At 44.6% G+C, this 18,286-nt stretch overlaps 1 protein-coding gene across 1 annotated transcript in view; it reads right to left on the minus strand.

Moving 5' to 3' along the window:
* The window catches only part of hs6st1a (heparan sulfate 6-O-sulfotransferase 1a), a 57,346-nt gene extending 41,897 nt beyond the window's left edge, over positions 1-15,449 (minus strand). Inside the window, exon 1 of the mRNA XM_035168364.2 lies at positions 14,534-15,449. Coding sequence (XP_035024255.1) covers positions 14,534-15,033 — 500 coding nt within the window. The 5' untranslated portion in view covers positions 15,034-15,449. The remainder of the gene's footprint in view (positions 1-14,533) is intronic.
* Positions 15,450-18,286: the final 2,837 nt, after the last annotated feature.

The raw sequence follows: 18,286 nt of genomic DNA on the forward strand, positions 1-18,286 counted from the left end.
TTAGCTGCACTATCTCCTCTTAACTCACTTTAGGTCGTATAAAAAAGGTAAATGTCAGGTCAAATCCATTTTAAACTTTATTATTTGCCATCTGACATTAAATTATATCTACTCCTTCTAATTCAAACTGACTGAGAGTTGAGCTCAAACAGCGAAGTTGATTAAAAGGTACCCTGTGGAGTTTCTCACCACTTCATGGCATTCTGAAGCCAAGTGGGTCCCTGTTATGTTTGTTCCTTCCTGCCGATGGCTTTCACATCATTTAACTGAGGAAACAGGATGTGGACAGAAAAGAGAGAGCAGAAGAAGACTGCTAACATGTATGCAAATGATGCACAGATTTAAAGAAATTGTTTAGTTTATTTAGCTTATATATTAGTTTTAGGAAGTAATTCAGCATTTATTTCACCTCAACACAAGAGAGGTGATAATCGCTGAGTGCAAACAGAAACTTGGTTTACAAGAAAACTCAACATGTAGCTTAAGCAGTTCAACAGAAAATTCAACGTCAACTATTTAAAGATAAATTAAGTGTTTATCATCCTACTTTTCCTGTCAAAATACCAAGCATCTATTTACAAACTCTAAACTGCTGCATCTGTGTCATATGTGATTATAAACTGATCTTTTTGGTTGTTACTTGTACCGAGGAGATTATGTTTGCAATCCTGTCCATTTGTTTGAATGTTTTTTGCAGAATATGTGTACATGTATCTGATCTCAATATGCAACATGGTATTCAAGTGGCCAATCAGACTTGGAGGAGGAATGCACTCTCTAAAGTGCCCTTAAGAAATCTAATAATGTCAAATTGCCTTTTAGATCATGATGGTTTTTTAAAATCATTTCCAACATTTAATAGAGGAAGCGATTAACAAAGACAGAGACTGGAGAGTTGTCAGGGCAAATGTTCACTTTCTTAATCAAAGAAATGTTTCTGAAAGTCCTGAGTTGTACCAAAATGAAAGAGCAACTTCCTAATATCCTCCGACCCTGTGAAAAACTGAGGAACATCGACGATCTGAATAATACGAAAACTCAGTTTCTGACTCAGACATACCTAATGTTCTTACATAAACACATTTTTTTCCTTTTCTCTATTCAGGACAGGCTAATGGGGATATGAGGTCACATTCACACCCACACACAAACAAGGTGAGTCACAAAGGAAACCTCCTCTCCACTCATACAGAACACCATCAAGCACAAAAACAGGCCGAGGCGAGTGGCATACGGAGCGTGGCAGACTTTCAGCTATGACTTATTACTTGGGGGGAGCAAAACAAATAAACTGTGAAATAATGAAGAGACAAAAGACGAATGAAGAGAAACCTGCCACACCTATGAGCGGCACATCTTTTCAAGTCAGTCAACCATGCATGTAGAGGACCACACAACCACACGTCTGCAGAAACCACTCGCACAAAGAGAGCGATCAACAACAAAAAAAAGCATGCATATTTCTGTGTGGGTGTGTGTTTGTGTGCAGTTGAGTGTGAGCCAGACTCCAGCTGAGAGGGGAAGCAATAGCAATTCCCACTGACCTGAAAACTAGCTTGCCAGCCACCTCAAAATACTGAGGCAAGGGGAAAAAAAGAGGGAGAATGTCAGTGGGCACGAAGGCGATGAAAATACAGAGGGCGAGATTTTGAAATACCGCAGAGTGGCCCCAACCACAACAACAACACACACACACACACACACACACACACACACACACACACACACACACACACACACACACACACACACACACACACACACACACACACACACACACACACACACACACACACACACACACACACACACACACACACACACACAGAGAGAGAGATTATGAGAAGGCACAGGCCCCGACAAACCTTTGTACTGCCGGCTCAAATGAAAAGAAAGAGCGAAAGACGAGATAGAAAGACAGAAAAGAGAGGAAGGGATCGTATATGCTGCAAGTGCACACACCCAACAGGACAAAAACAAAAAGTGTGTGTGTGTGTGAGAGTGTGTGTGTTTAAGTGTTGAGTGTGACTTTGTATGGGTGTGTGGATGTGTGTGGGAGTGCGACCCCCTTTTGCCTTTTGTGACTCCCCGAGGTTCCCCGCGGTCAAGAGCGGATCCTCTTTCTCTCTCGTGCCCTCTTTTCATACACTCATTCCCCCTCTTTTTTTTATACACTCACTCCTCGTTCCCTCCCCCTCTTTTAGCCCGGGCGCTGAATGGCCCCCACTCTCTGATGAGTGACTGATGAATGAAGTAGCTCTTTGAAGTCAAGAGTCACAGCAAGGCTGGTCAAGCATGAAGAGATGTCGGACAAAAAAAAAAAAACGGCAGAGAGAGATGGGAGAAAGGAAGGGAGGAAAAGAAAAACTGGTGAGGAGGGGGGGGTTATTCAACAAGGGAAAACGTCAAACAGTGAGGATCCATAAAGTCGGTGAGGGACGGAAGCAGAATGTGTGTGGCAGAAAGGGAGAGTGTGTGAGAGAGAGAGAGCATGCTCTGCATTTTTTGCATGAGTGCCTCTGAGTGTTTGCATTGTGGCGCTCAACATGCAAAAGGCCAGAATCACGCAAATGGGAAATAACCCAAGACCTGATGAAGAGCCATGTTTCTGCAACAGACCCTCTGGACTACACTGCACTGCCTGCAGGTCTCTGGGTTTTCATGAGCCTCAGATGCCTCCACTCGCACAAGCGTGGGGGATAAATCTTTTGAAACAATACACCTAACAGTGCTACCACACTTTTAATTATACCATTACACCTTTTAGGGGGGTTTTACAAGTGCTTTCTGCAAATGATAATCATTTTAGTCTTATATCCTTGATATTTTTCTTTGTTTAATTAACTACTTTATTACTAATCTCTACAAACATATTCTGTATGTGAATGTGCAGAATCTGTAGGCGAGGGACAAGATTTAATAAATGTATCTGCATTCATACGTAGCTGTTAATGGAAATTGGACAAAATGTCACCTGGACCAAAAACACCTACAAAAAGTATTCCTGTTTGTAAAAAAAGGGTTTGGCCTGGATATCTAATAGAAACCCTCCCAGAAACCCTAAATTACAAACGTTTGCCCCCATAGCTAATACAATCCCTCTCCCTTGGTACCATTTTTATGTAACAAATAAGGATTTTGCCTTCACGAGGATTTCAGTGTACATAAGGATTTGTTGCACTGACTTCCCTAGTTAAGTAAAGCCTAAATTTGTATAAACATCATACCTAGTTGACTAACGGAAGCTTCTCTGGGTACAACTTACTTCGCAATGACACTGTTCCTTCTAAAAGCTTCTCAGTGCTCAGCACTTAAAGGCTCCTCAGTAGTGAGGGGAACATTTGTTCTAAACCTTTTGAGCTACCACCAACAATTTCTTGGCTTTCAATAAGGTATGACACCAGCGTCTATGCCCATTTGCTGTAGGGAATATGACATTTAGATGACAGCGTAGTGACAGGCAGCCAGTCAAAAAGCTGTTTGATAGTTATTGTTTTGGCTTGATTTGTCCATTATATGTAATTAGAGAGGGAGATGCTCCGCCAAGTCAAATTTTGACAGCAAGCAGAAACCAAAGAAGAACTGTAAGTGATTCAAATATCTCAGACCGCCATCAGCCAGTCTGGTGCCTACTGACTTATCCACTAAAGACACATTCTCGTGTCAGCAGTTGGAAAGTGATTTTGAAACTTAAGTTTGTCTTATCTTACATCACATAACAGTGGCTGTAGCTCAGGAGGTTTTATCAAGATGGACAACATGTCTCCACTTCCTCCAACAATCTGGAAATGACACCAAAAAAAAATCGACAAACTATCTAAAATGATTTGACTTGATGTATATGAGCCTTTTCTCTCTATTTGTATCTACGTTAACAGACAGAGGCTTTCTAAATTCAAGATCTTACTCAAAATAGTCTAGCCTCAGTGGGACTGGGTTTTCCCTTCCTATTAAACTCTTAACAGCGAGTCTGTGTGCTTGTTAGGACAACCCAAGGCAAATTCTGAAATATTGATATATTCTGTATCTTTTTTTTCGTGTACTAATCCTCTGAATGTCAGTGTACTTCGCATGCGCCACAGCTCCTGGAAGTGATCCAATAGATTTCCAGCCTTTATGTGCCAGCCTAACATAAAGTAAAAAGGAAATGGGAGCAGGTGGAGGTTTTGATTCTTTCTCAAAGACACTGACTACATGAGGCTGTCAGTGGACATTTTACATATCTTGAGGGATCAAACTGGCAATTTCATTCTTACAAGACTATTTCTTAACATGTTCTTATTAGGTTTCACAGCAGGTTTTTAAATTAGTTGAGAAGCTGACTGGCTATAAAAAGGCCAACACTCTAGTTTCCCCGTTGTAATTTAATCTGTTCACAAGAGGATAGTTAGCACCGACAGAAATATATGTATGTAGATATATAATTATATAGGGCTTCTCCATCATAAAGCTCCCCAGAGTGAGCAAGAGAGAGCACTGCACTCCTACTGTGTTTATCTCGATATCACATCAGATCAGATCACTGGCGGATAAAAGCACTTCCTGACGCATCACTTCCTCTCTCTGGAGGAAGCTGACACGCGTTGGGAACCCAAAACGACAGCGCGCTGGCAGGGAGGATGAAGAGGTGAAAGTTTTTTTGACAGAGCCGGAATCCAGGGAAGCAACGGGGTATGAAAAAGGGGGGCAGCTGTTGAAGGTGGGAATGACAGTGCAGAGAGAGAGAGAGAGAGAGAGAGAGAGAGAGAGAGAGAGAGAGAGAGAGAGAGAGAGAGAGAGAAAAGGGGTGAAACCTAAATACTTGTGGCCCAGATCGACAGTGTCACACATGGTGAAGAGGAGGAGGAGAAGAGAGAGCGCAGCGAGAGACAAAGAGGTGAAGAGACACTAAGAATAGTTTAACTGGATTAGCTTTAACACTGACCTTTATTCAGCAGGATGACACCACCTCACTGTCTCAATTGCTTTTTACAGCAGTTACAGGCCTGTCCTACTTTCTCACCGTTAAGCTTGACTCCACAACGATTAGTGTTGAAGTTTCCAGATGAGGTGATGTTGTTTCTGTTTCTTAGAAAAAGAGTTTGTATATGAAGAGGGGGTGCTTTGGTTGTTTGCTGACTGGTGACCATCCTTACTGCACATTCAAGTCTGAACTAGTGCGCATTGCTCAACTAAAGACGTTTTCCCGAAAAGAAGAAGCATCCCTTGTGAGTCACACAGCGAGCTGAAGAGAAAGCAGAGCTTCCAGGATCGGTTCCTGCGGTACAAACTCCTCCACTTCCTTCACGTCAAGAATAACACTGACATTTGTAATAATGTAAAAAAAAAAAAATCACCCCATGCAGTGAATTGAGTCTTTCTAAACACTTTATTGAAGGGATCACTTCATATGTTATGTAGTTTTAAGATAAATGACCTAATATAAATGCTTTTGACAAACATAATTTCCCATAAGCCCTACGTCAATGCAGAGTTAACACCGTCATGGTGCGACAAAAGAAACCAGTCTATTGGCGAGCTGAGAAAACCACAACTAGTTCAGACACGTCTGAAATGTAAGTGAGGAATAAAAGTGTGTTTTCAGACACCAGCGAATACAAAAGAGGAGAGTGATGGTGAGAATTGTACATATGGAAAATAGTAAGAGGGACGGTGAAACAAACTTTGATAAATGACAAAAGGTTTCAAGTTGTCATAAATGTGTTAAAATATCAAAAGTAAGGGTTAGACGATATGCTAAAGAATGCTAATTTTAAAAGTCATGATAGCTTTTGATTTAATTACTAGAATTGGTTTTATTATTTATTTATCTTCAAGTAAAATCAGTCTTGCTTTTTTTTAACCTCATCTAAAGCTGGCAATTGTCACAAGTCAAAGTGAGATGTGGCTTCAAGCTCTAAAGAAAGAAACGGCATTCACATACCCTCATGCTTTTTGTGAAGTGTAATGCTTGATTCAAACAGACCCTTATGTAATGTAGATCACCAAGTAATGCCCTGATTTCAGTTCAGAAAATAGAAGATAAACACAATACCAATATGGGTTTTAGAAGTTTGTGATTCAAGATTTTGCTCATATGATTCAGCTTCGGGTACGAGAACAGACAGAGCACACATCAAATCACCGGACTGACTAGTGAACACCGATCCCACAAACCACACATTCACACGGCATACACCCGGACACATGCAATCCTCGCTTGAATGCACAAATGAAGGCAGAGGGAGACACTCACACACACACACACACAAGCATACACACATGGGCAAGCACACACACACACACACACAAAAACGTGTGCAGCTTCAAAAAGGAGCAACTGTGGCGATCCACGGCTCTGCCCTGGAGTGAAGCAGACAAACCAAGTGTAGCAGAACGAGGAATCTCTGTATTTTTCTTTTCTCCTTTCACTCCGTCTTTCCATGAATGGTATCAGCACTTGCTGTTCTGGTGGCACAGTTACGCGCACACACACAACACAAACACACAACACACACACACACACACACACACACACACACACACACACACACACACACACACACACACACACACACACACACACACACACACACACACACACACACACACACACACACACACACACACACACACACACACACACACACACACACACACACACCGAGGTCGTGGGATGGCATCACGGTCAGAAAAATGGAGAGACCTGATGGGAAAACAACACAACGAGGCGTGGAGCGATGCAGACACAACGCTATCATTCATTCCCTTTTTTGAGAATTAGTAAAAGTTAACCTACTGTGTCTGTGTGCACGCCTAAACAGGAGACAGTCCAAATCAGTAAAAACTCCTCCCCCTAATTCAAAGAGGCAGTACGGGATTTGCATTTTTCCCACAATTCAATTAACACGCTTGTCAGCCTCTTCTCTCCGTTCACATGCCTCCTTTGGCCATCTCTCGCTCACACACACACACTCATACACAAACACAAGCACTCTCCCACAGCAACACACCAGCTTCATGAATAGATGCATTTATTCATAAACACATGCATGCAGAAAATAGATGCATTCATTTGTTTGTTTATAGAGCAAATGCGAGGACGTCAGACGGAGGGATGGTGAGAAGCTGCCAGGTCACATCCTGTCTGGACTCGTCACATCCAAGGGACATGAGAGGACAGTGCGGTTAATGAACGCACAGAGCGGTCCCCGGGGATGTCTTTCTCTCGTCTGTCCTTCTCCATCTCAGAAGGAGGGAAAGGATTGAGGGGGGAGGGCCATCAAACAATAAGGCACTGTGGGGTGTGGGTGGTAAAAGAGACACTCAGGGTCGATAATGTGGCAGGAGAATCAGACGAGAGACGAGGCCAAACCCTGATTCAGAAACCAGGATCTGAGATCAGCTATAGACGCGCTGACATTGCCGCTGGGCCGGCTAATGACTGCAGCTTGCCTCTTGTCTGATTAATGGCCTGTAATCCCATTCTCATTCTAGCATTCCACAGCACCACTCATTAACGGCCACAGAAATGTCCACTAATCAGTCATGTCGCTTTTGGCTAGCAAGGCTAATGCTAGGCTAGGCTAATCAATGGGCGGTAATCCTGTTGGTGGAGCTGCTGCGGCGTAGCACCCCTCATTACCAGCCATAGAAATGTCTGCTAATCATTCCCCGCACGGCTATTTGTCCACAGGGCCGCGGAATCAGTTTGGTGGTGGTGGCGGTGGTGGGAGGAGGTGGAGGGGGCGACATTTGACAGTTGGCAGCTTAGCGTGGAAGAGACAGAGTGACACACGGAGTCACAGAGGCTGTGTAATGATTAGGAAATGCATCAGTATGGCTTTTCTTTACTACTCGCTCTCCCTCCCTGTCTGCTGTCTTTGTTGAGCGTACAGCCGGAAAGGCTCCGCTCTGTGTCAGCGTCGTTCAAAGTTTTATCAATCCATGAAAAACCCTTGCCAATCCATAATGGCTAATCAATAATGAAGGCTTGCAGGCAGAGCAGAGATAACCCTTCACGGAGAACCAGCAGAGACAGTCGTCAGCGGTCAGGCGAATCCCTCTCCTTGTTCTGTCTTTAAGATGCACTGAGGTGAGACAGCTGGAGCAAATCAATAGTGATGTCGGCCTTAACTCAACTTGACCGTACTGGTTTGTATTCTGGACAGTTTCAGTTTGATGTTGATTCTGTGATCCTACAATGAATACAAGAACACCACAGACTTTAAGCAAGAGTTTGACTTTAATCGGGGTCATTCAGTCAATCTGCGGGGCAAAATGGCTGCAGACGCTCGGAATGGCAGCGAGTCAAACCACTGCCCCGTATGTAACCACGTACCCCTCTTGAGCTCAAGTGTCTCAGCTCTGAACTGCGAGGTTGGGCTTGTAAGTTATGGTGACCCGAGGCTGAACCTCAGCTGAACTCTTGTAGTGGAGAGGAAGCGGTGGTGTAGGTAAGAGAGCCCTGTCAACACCCGCCTCAAGCTACTGAAGAAGAAAACACATAGGGGCCATATCTCACCCTTTTATGTGTGAGGTTGTGTGTGAGTTGACCAGCATTTCCCTGCATTGTGAAGGGCAGAGCATAAAGCATGAAGAGCCACTTACTCAACCACATCATCAGCAGTTGGTGAGCTGATCTGGTGTTGAATTTAAGGCTATAATCAGTGAGCAATACACCATTGTAGGAATAATGATCATTTATTTTGCCTCGCAGACAACATAACATCTAAGCCTATAACAGACAACATTATATAGTAACACCTTACTGGTGTTGTTGATGAGGTGATTGTCATTATAAGCAAACTGAGCAGAGCTGTAACCGAAGATGATTTCCAACCTGTGGGTCGGGAAACCACCAAAGGGACATAATATGAATTTAAAGAGTCATGGGATGATTAGCAAGTTTGGAAATTAGAAACTGTTTCAAGACATTTTGGGTAATTTTACCTATTAAAGACGAATTCATAGTTTGATGTCCGTTATGGTTCTAGTGATGAAAATGTCACCAATCACCCATTACCGCTAGCGGACACACGGATCCCTATGTGGACGTCCACATGCCTTGACTGCCCGCGTTGACAAGACATGCTAGTTAAGTGTAATCAGAGGCCAAATGACCAATTTAAGACAGACTCACCAGTCAACAATGTGGAGTCTGTGACCAGCATTTGCTTATTATTTTACTAAATTAGATTCAAATTACCATTGATTCACATTGAGCAGACTAAAAAGTCCAGTTAATGTGAAGCGAACATTCAAAAAAAGCATCCTATTTTCTGACTTAGTGTCACAAAATGCACTTGAATGCCTCTGCCTGTGCACTCATTCCTCACATACTCAACATACACGTGTTGCAGGTGTTAAACCACCGCTAGTAATCCCAGCTAGAGCCAGGTTTCCAGTCGGAGAGGCAGACTTATTCTGTTTGAGCCTGGTAAACAGGCGGGGAATGAGTGGCTGGAGGGATGTGGGAATGTTTGTTGGGAATGCTGGAACGTGGTGCAGCCGCAGTTGCAGGATGAGCGGACGTAACCAGCTTTGGAGCGCCTGGCCGCCAGCGCTTAAACCCGGCTAATCTGATTGGATTAACACCGACCTGCCTGGCTACACATGAGCGCGCGCGCGCACACACGCGTATAGACATGGTCACATTCACACAACTCACTCACAGAATCTCACACACACACATTTGTGCTATATGCCAATCAGCAAGGGCTGCCTCTGCAGCTTCCTGGAGTTCATCTGGATTCTGAGTTGTGCTGGTTGGCACCATGCTGGGCTACCACACGCATCCACTCTCATGCCACTGCACACACACACACACACACACACACACACACACACACACACACACACACACACACACACACACACACACACACACACACACACACACACACACACACACACACACACACACACACACACACACACACACACACACACACACACACACACACACACACAGCAGTGATTTGTGCTGTGAATCTAAAACAGACCCATTGAAAGCAGAGTAATGCCCATTGCCTGACAACCGTGCTAATTGACTAGCCCCCTCCCCAGCAATGAAACGAAACGTTTTCACCCCTCCATCTTTTATCTTTTCAATCATACCCTGACAGCTTGCCTCTTGTCCCACACTCATCCCATCATCTTCCTCATATTACTCTTCATCGCCTCCATTTACTCCTCTGTCCCCCTCTCCTCTGTCCCCTCTCCTTGCCCCCATCGTCCTGCAACCCCCCTCCTCATACATGTAATCATTCATTAGAACCAAGGCAGTTGTCCATTAGGCAAAGCGGCCATTTTGGAAATTGCAGCAAATCTTCCATGAAAAGACATTTCCTCTAATGCAGTAGTCACGCTCGGAGGGAAAGGGAGAGAAAGAAAGACAGAGGGGGTAGAGATGGAGAGAGGAGAAAAATCGAGAGAGGGGGGGGAAAGTGAAGGAGAGAGAGAGCGAGAGTGCGAGCCCCCGGCCATAAAGCCACCAAGCAGAAAGCAAGCCTGCTGTTTGATTAGAGAGTGACACCATCACGGAGGGTTGGAAGGATGGAAGGAGAAGGAGGGAAAGTGTTTTAGAGGGGAAGCAGAGGGGATGAGGAGGAGGAGGAGGCAGGAGAGAGAGAGAGAGAGAGAGAGAGAGAGAGAGAGAGAGAGAGAGAGAGAGAGAGAGAGAGAGAGAGAGAGAGAGAGAGAGAGAGAGAGAGAGAGAGAGAGAGAGAGAGAAAAAAAAGAAGCAGGGAGCGATTTGAGAGAGGACCGAGATAGAGGCAGTAAAATTAGACCCATCACTTCGCCTACCAAGACGCTCTATGACACACTAGGATTAAAAACAAACACACACACTCTCGAGATGTGACACACACACACACACACACACACACACACACACACACACACACACACACACACACACACACACACACACACACACACACACACACACACACACACACACACACACACACACACACACACACACACACACACACACACGACAGATGGTATCCCCATCTGAGAGTGTGTAATTTGAGCAAAGTGATAGGAACCTCCTTAACCAATTAGAGGCCTCGTTTCTAAGGCCTTGCATTAGGGTCTGAGTGTTTGTTTTACACACTCATTAATGTGTGTGTGTGTGTGTGCAGGCAGGGGGTCCTGTGGGATCAGTGAAGAACATAAAAATTGATATAAAAGGTGGCAAATGGCAAATCAACTCGGAGCGGCGCTCTGCTGAGTACGGGCTCTTTTCTCCCACAATGCCACAGTTCATCTCCATCTCACCTCATCACAAATCAAAGACGGACCTGTTTCTCCTGTTTCCGACCATTCATCTCAGTGCCGCAGGCGCCTTCTTAATGCTCCTTCCTCTAAAGCTGAGACATTTGTCACCGGACCAAACTGAACCTAATCCATTGTAGAATTATTTTTTCTTTCTCCCACAATTTATGATAAACTGAATTTGTGTGAAAAAAATGCTTTCATGCTCGTGAGGAAGAAGCATTTTGCAGAAATCGTGCAGCAGGCTGTCGTACAGAATCATGACATAATACAGCCAACAACAGGCCCTGTGAATGTTACAGTATTAACATAAAACAGTTCAATAGAAGCTGTACAGATTCAGAAAGCTAAGAAATACCAGAACAACTGTCGCTCTCATTCATTGAAAGGGAAATTGTCAGGCTTACGCTGCCATTATACTGTGCTTTACAGTTTACACATAAGTTCCAGGTTGGCAAGCATAAATAGATTTCTTGTGCTTCTATGTCAGGAAATGGAATAAATTTGAGGTCTGTTGATGTTTGGACAAAACAATCAATGTGAGCACGTCAACCTGGGCTCTAGAAACAGTTGATTGATAATGAAAACAATCATTTATAGCCCGAACCATAAATCATCAAATTAAAAAACTACAATATTTGCATTGCAACTTGTCCAGTACTGATCAATTCTTAAATACAGATATTAAAAGTCTTGAATTTCCATTTTTACTCTGTGGACGGGTGTTTTTTTGTTATTTAGATTAGGTGGAATTTATGTGCTGGAATCCAGCTGATGGAAATGTTCCTAATTCATGTTTGATTTTTGCAGCGTTTGAAACGTTTGTGTAAAATGCACTTGACAGTTGGATGAGAGCACAGCTGCAGAGAGAGAAACGACGGATCTCAGCACAAGAACTGTGGCTGCTGCTGCTGCTGCCGTGGTCAGAGATTTCTAGATTGTCAGCTTGGTCTCCCCCCCCCAACCCCTTTTCCTCAAAGTTCAAGACACAGCTCCAAACCATTTCCTCCTCTTATGTGGGCAGGTATGTGTGAGCCACTGAAATCGACTGGAGCAACAGACTGTTTATCTCCGCCACACTGATAATACGCACGGCCGATTTCAAAGCTACGCATACGACACCGTGCCAAGAAATCCCTCACCACTGCTCAGTAAACACAGATGATCTTTTTCACACTTTCCCTGGCCTCTTCACCACACTGCCACTGCCCTCGAGACAAATGTCCCTAAACAAGCACCGCAGCCCCGACACGAGAGAGCCAAACAAAGAGGGAGCCGAGGACTTCTAACATACTCAGACAGAAGGAGACACGGAGAGGAGCGGGCGATGAGTCAGAAAAAGAAACAAAAATAGGAGGAGAAACGCAGAGTGTGTTTTCAGTTTCTCTTCATAGTTCATTGCCGCAGCGATTCACTTCTCGTCCCAGTGGAAGTGGAGCTGCGTGTAATACGGAGCAGCATTGTTTTTCTTCAGGGTGCTATTAAGCTTATAGTCCCTTGTTTCTTCTGTCAGGAGTGATAGGATAGTCGATTATACCAGAGGCAAGATCCTCTCTCTGCTGCGCTCACACTCGCACAGTGGATCGCTCTCATCCACTCTGCCTTGCTGTCTCTTTCTGTTCCCCTGGCCTCTTCAGGTGCACACAAACGCGCACACACATCTGGGCTTTGAAAAAGTGCTCACAAAGTGATGAAAGGCCGTTTATCCTGCATCCACTGTGATATCTCAGCGCCATGTAGAATGGCCGGACGCGTTATCACCTATGACCGGGGGGAGACCACGGGAATCAGGACTGACGCCAGCAGCAAATACCAGCGCTGGTGTGTATGTGTGTGTGCCCCAGCGGTAATAATCACCCGGATTAGAGCGGAGCCAAACCCCCGCAGAGTCCCCCCCCCTATTCTACCCCCCTCCTACCGGCCCTGCCCTGCCCAGCCTGCAGCTCTGATCCCCCAGTTTGAGCTGCCATGGGAAGCAGAGCAGCCGGCCCGACACCTCCACCGCCCCTGGCTGCCAGACAGATAGGCACAGGGCTGGAAAACCCTTCTTTCTTTCTTTTCTCTCTAAAAACCCCACATTTTTTTCTAACCCTCTTTTTTGTCCTATTGATCATCCACAGCCAGAATTAAATATTGAACAAGCCCAGGCAAGACAAAGACACTACACCCCATTCAGCAAGCGTACTCTTTACCCACAAGGGTGCAGTGAAATGGAAGGTGATACAGCCGTCAATATGTCTGTGTGAGGGATGCAATGTGTTGGCAACAACAAAGGGGGGGCCGCGGAGAGGAAAATGGTTTATAACTTAATAAGGCTGCACATTGTGTCTGGATACCTTGCAGCCAATGCGAGGGGATTATTACTGAAGTGTACTTTTCCTGGATGCAGTGCCCGCAAATAAATTCAGCCAAATCCTCAGTGTGGGACTCACTGGGAGGGCAAACCCGACACTGGCTCCCATCAACAGTTGTCGGAGCCACTGTTGAGCTCCTGTGGCATTTGTGACAGCACTGGGCTGAATTGTCAATCAACATTTGTCTCTCAACGCGTATTATCAAGCCCGCTATTTTCAGAAAGCCGCACACAAACCTTCCCACTCTGTTCTCCCCACCCGACGACACAGTAATGACCCGATGAAGAGAGAACCCTGTGATTTAGGAAAACCAAATGTGACATTACCAATTAACCACATAGTGGGACTTGAATGTGTTCACAGTCTTCAGATATGAGGTTATTGCTATTGCCTCCTGTTAGGCTGTGTCCCTGCTACATTCCTTTGGTATAAATTTGACTAAAAATCCGTTGCACACTCATGTAAAGTTTTGAGATTTTGTGCGAAGAAACGCTTTAACATTTTACCATCTGATCTATTATAATGACCTCTCCAGAGGAACGAGCCTGCATTAAAGGCTGTTTTGTAAACCAGACACAGACACGCACAGTGTAGGACAGAGAATCGTGGTAACTTAGCTATTTTACACTTGTTTAACTTGATTTTTTTTGTGTTGTTTAATGTGATTACTCATTTTGCAGAAATGCGGCTTTTGAGTTTATTGACTGTTGTACCCTTCAGGTGTATTTTCTACACTGGGGCATCCCTGGAGTACTTATCTAAAATGAGATTTGATAAGAAGGGACTGAAGTTTTAAAGTTAAAGTGATGTAATCATTACAGGTTCCCACTTTGTGACTACAGGTTACTTCCACACACTTTATCTTCCTCACAATAAAAAGCCAATAAAAGGGAGAACACTTCCCCCGGTCTTACCTCAGGTTCATCTGCTTGTTCTCCTTCTTGTTGAGGACCCCCGGCACACAGTTGGTGAGCTCGGTCCAGTCGGCGTGCAAGCCGCAGCTCCAGCCGGTGGAGAACCGGGAGAAGAGCCAGGTCTCCTTGCGGTTCGGCCGGTAGCAGGTACACTTCTTCTGGCCCGGTCTGCAGTCGCAGGGGACCTCCAGGCGGACATTCTGGACCAGGTGCCGGCCGAACGTAGTCCCCCCGGTCTTCTGGATGTGCAAAAACACGATCACGTCCTCGCCTTTGATTTGGAAGTCGATCGTCCTCTCCAGGTCCCTGACGGGGAAGTAGTATTTCTTAACGTAGTGGGGGTCCGGAGTGGGGAAGATGTCCCCCTCGTCCTCCTCCGTGAAATAACCGTGCGGGGAGCCGAAATTGATCACCCCGGGGGCCACGTACTGATAGAGAATCAGCATGAAACACACGGATCCGACGACGATCAACAAGAATTTGCTGCTCCTCTCGACCATGTTCCTTCCCAGTGCGGTCCCCACAGCACGCTACCATTTCCCAGTCAAGCCGACAGCAGGGAGCGCGGCGCTCGGCTTCTTCATGCTCGCTCTCCTCCCGCCGCCAGGAAGGGCTCGTTGTGTTATTTTTCGGGGGCTCAAGAGTGGCTCAGTCCGCTGAGAGGCGACCGGCGAAGTTGGCTCATCGTTCACCGCGACCGCTCAACACCGTGAAAGACGCATTGTGACTCGCTCGCTGACACCCCCCCTCCCGTGGCCGACCCTCCCCCGTTTACTTTACTTTGGTTTCTGGGCTCCGCCGCACAGACTCACTGCGTCTCCATGGAGCTGCGATCCCCGGATGAAGCGTGAAGAAGAAGAAGAAGAATAAGAGATCTACCTTTCTACCAGCCTCTCTCTCTCTTCTCTTCTCTCTCGCTCTCTCTATGAAAACACGGTGAAAGGGAGAGTCGCTTTAATTTACTGGTTCACACGTAACGACCGCGTCATCCGCACACAGCCAATAGAAAGTGTCGATAGATAGATAGATAGATAGATAGATAGATAGATGTATATAGATAGATAAGTGGTTAAGTATGTAGGTGGGTAGCTAGGTTGGTTGGTAGGTTAATAGGTAGGTAGGTAGGTAGGTAAGTATGTAGGAACGTAAGAAGGTAGGTAGGTGGTTAAGAAGGTAGGTAGGTAACTAGGTAGGTGAGTAGGTAGGTGTGTAAGAAGGTAGGTAGTTACCTACCTACCTTCCGTAAGTAGGTAGGTAGGAACGTAAGAAGGTAGGTAGGCAGGTCGGTAGGTGAGTAGGTAGGTAGGTATCATAAATCATGTCCGCTATGACTGTCTACGATCATTCAGAGAAAACCATGATTTCCCATAATTGCAGTCAGGAATGAAACACTGTACCATATCACTGACAACACTAACGCTTCTACTACACCAGATTGCGATACTACACACTATATGAAAAGTTTTGTCATCTCATGGCTGATCAGCCTGGTTCCACGCTAAAAGCTCTTTTAATAAAGATTTTCTGAAGCTTCAATGGACAAAATTGATGATACATTTTGTTCTGGAACCAGAGTCGTTCTATAGGTGGGCGATCACTGTTACGTTCCGTAGAGATGGACGACACGTCTCCACCTCCTCCTACTATCCAGGTGTAAGTAACTACTTTCCAACTACATTTATCTAAGAGCTGTAGTTACTTAATTTACAGATTAATTTTCAGTCTTTACAAAATTTATTAAAGCATATAAACAATAAACTGCTTCAGGCGAGGATGGATCACCATGCTGCCCCAAACCATCTGTGGCCCAGAAGGCTCTGTGTAGCATTTACTTTGTGGTGATTTCATTATTCATAAATGTGTTCAGTGATTTCAAACAACAAAAACTGAAATGATAGAACTCTTAAGTGGCTCCTGCATTTTTACCCAAATCTTGAAACGCTTTAGTTGGTGGTATTTATGACAAACTGGAGTTGACACGTCACTTTTTTAATGTAGCTCTCAGTCTAATGAGAACCGATCAACATTTATATTATAAAATGCATTAAAATGAAATAATTTAGTTTTCCTGGTATAAAATCTGAAAATGTTCCCACTGACATCACATTAAGGGTTTTTTGGAGTAATTCAAGCAAGTGTTTCTTGAAGACATTTCTTTTCTCATCCAAGAGGCTTCTTCAGTTCTAATGTAGTACAGTGGGAGGTTTCAGGTATTTAACCTCTGTGGGTTGTTACTTATCTTGAGAGTTGTTATGTTATACATGCAGGTCGTTGAACGCCCTGGCCAACGTGGGTCTCCTGAGTCAAGGTGTGAATGGCTGTTGATACCTGTAAGTCCATGTAGAACCTCGGAAGATATTTTGACCTGGATGACTGAGATTTCTTTACATATTCCCATCTCTACTTCTTAAAACATGTATTTTTAAAGGTGTTTGAATTGTAAAAATTTTGGTACAAAACAATATAAAGTATAACATCCTTTGCATTTTTTCTCAGTTTTCACTGTAAAATATTTGTCTTTTATCTTTACATACAAAACAAACACGGAAATTGTATAATTAACTTCAAAAAGACAAAAAGCTAGAGCCTGCACAGTAGTGAACAGGGGAATGGCAGCGAGGTCCTTTCACGAGTCAGTATCAGCTATCAATTGTGAAATTTCACCCTTTTTATAGCATCAAATTAAATTAAAACAGCTTAAAACCCAAATAACTGGACAATTCAGCGCGACCCCATTCATTAACATGGAGGAGGTTTATGATCTATACTGCAGGCAGCCAGCAAGGGGCAATGGAGAAGCCTTGGCTCCACTTTTGTCATTTCTCTTTATTTACAGTCTATTGTACAAAAACATGGACATAAATCCTGTAAACAGAATCGTTCTCCTGAATTCAATCTGAAATTCAATTCATGTGGAACTTCTTTTTAACTATTGTGAAATCGATAAAAGGATTTCCTCATCTTATTTGTGAGCGCTACTCCCACATTTTAGTCATCAACGGTTTGAGTTGTGCAAGACTCCACACTGAGTCACTTGTGAGAAACCAGGAGTGTCTGACAACCATCAGATCAACCGCTGCTGGTGGTTCACGCTGCTTCTCGCGTTACTACCGCTGGTGGCCAGCACTGAGTCCTGCTCGTCTCCTTCCAATGCAACCCAAACTACTTGTCAGGCATTTGTGTGTGATTCCCACGGGCCATTATGGTGGAGCATGTTTTGACTAATCACATCTACGAGTGGAAGGGGTGTTTCCACTGCTGGGTGTGGATCACATCCCAGTGGCTCCACCAAAAACAGCTGACTCTACCGTTTCTTTTTCCCCCTTCCACCAGCATCCCAGATGTGATTAGCTGCAAAAAATGTCTCAGGCATATTTTTTTGCAGATGTTTATTGTGATATTGTGACAGAGCAAAATGACCAGTTCGGATTCTTTTTCTTTTCAAACGAAGCTCAGTCAGGGAGATCGGTCCAATCAGCAGGCCCCCGGGGTGGGAACCCAGCATTGGCTGATGGTAAATGAGGTTGATAAGGATTGAGGGTTGTATATTTTCCCTTTGAGTGGTTTTGGGTTGATGATGTGATGTGTGTTTAGTCAGGCTGGAATTGCCTGTGTGCTTTTTCCACGATCTCGGCGTGCATGATTTCCCCAGGTGGATGGATTCCCCAGGTCATGCGCTCGTCCTCCACCTGAAACCACCTGTCATAACTTATAGTTCATGTCGGGCAGATATCAGTTAGGCCAAACCACTCT

The sequence above is a fragment of the Hippoglossus stenolepis genome, chromosome 10, assembly GCF_022539355.2.
Source record: "Hippoglossus stenolepis isolate QCI-W04-F060 chromosome 10, HSTE1.2, whole genome shotgun sequence".
Taxonomy (NCBI): domain Eukaryota; kingdom Metazoa; phylum Chordata; class Actinopteri; order Pleuronectiformes; family Pleuronectidae; genus Hippoglossus; species Hippoglossus stenolepis.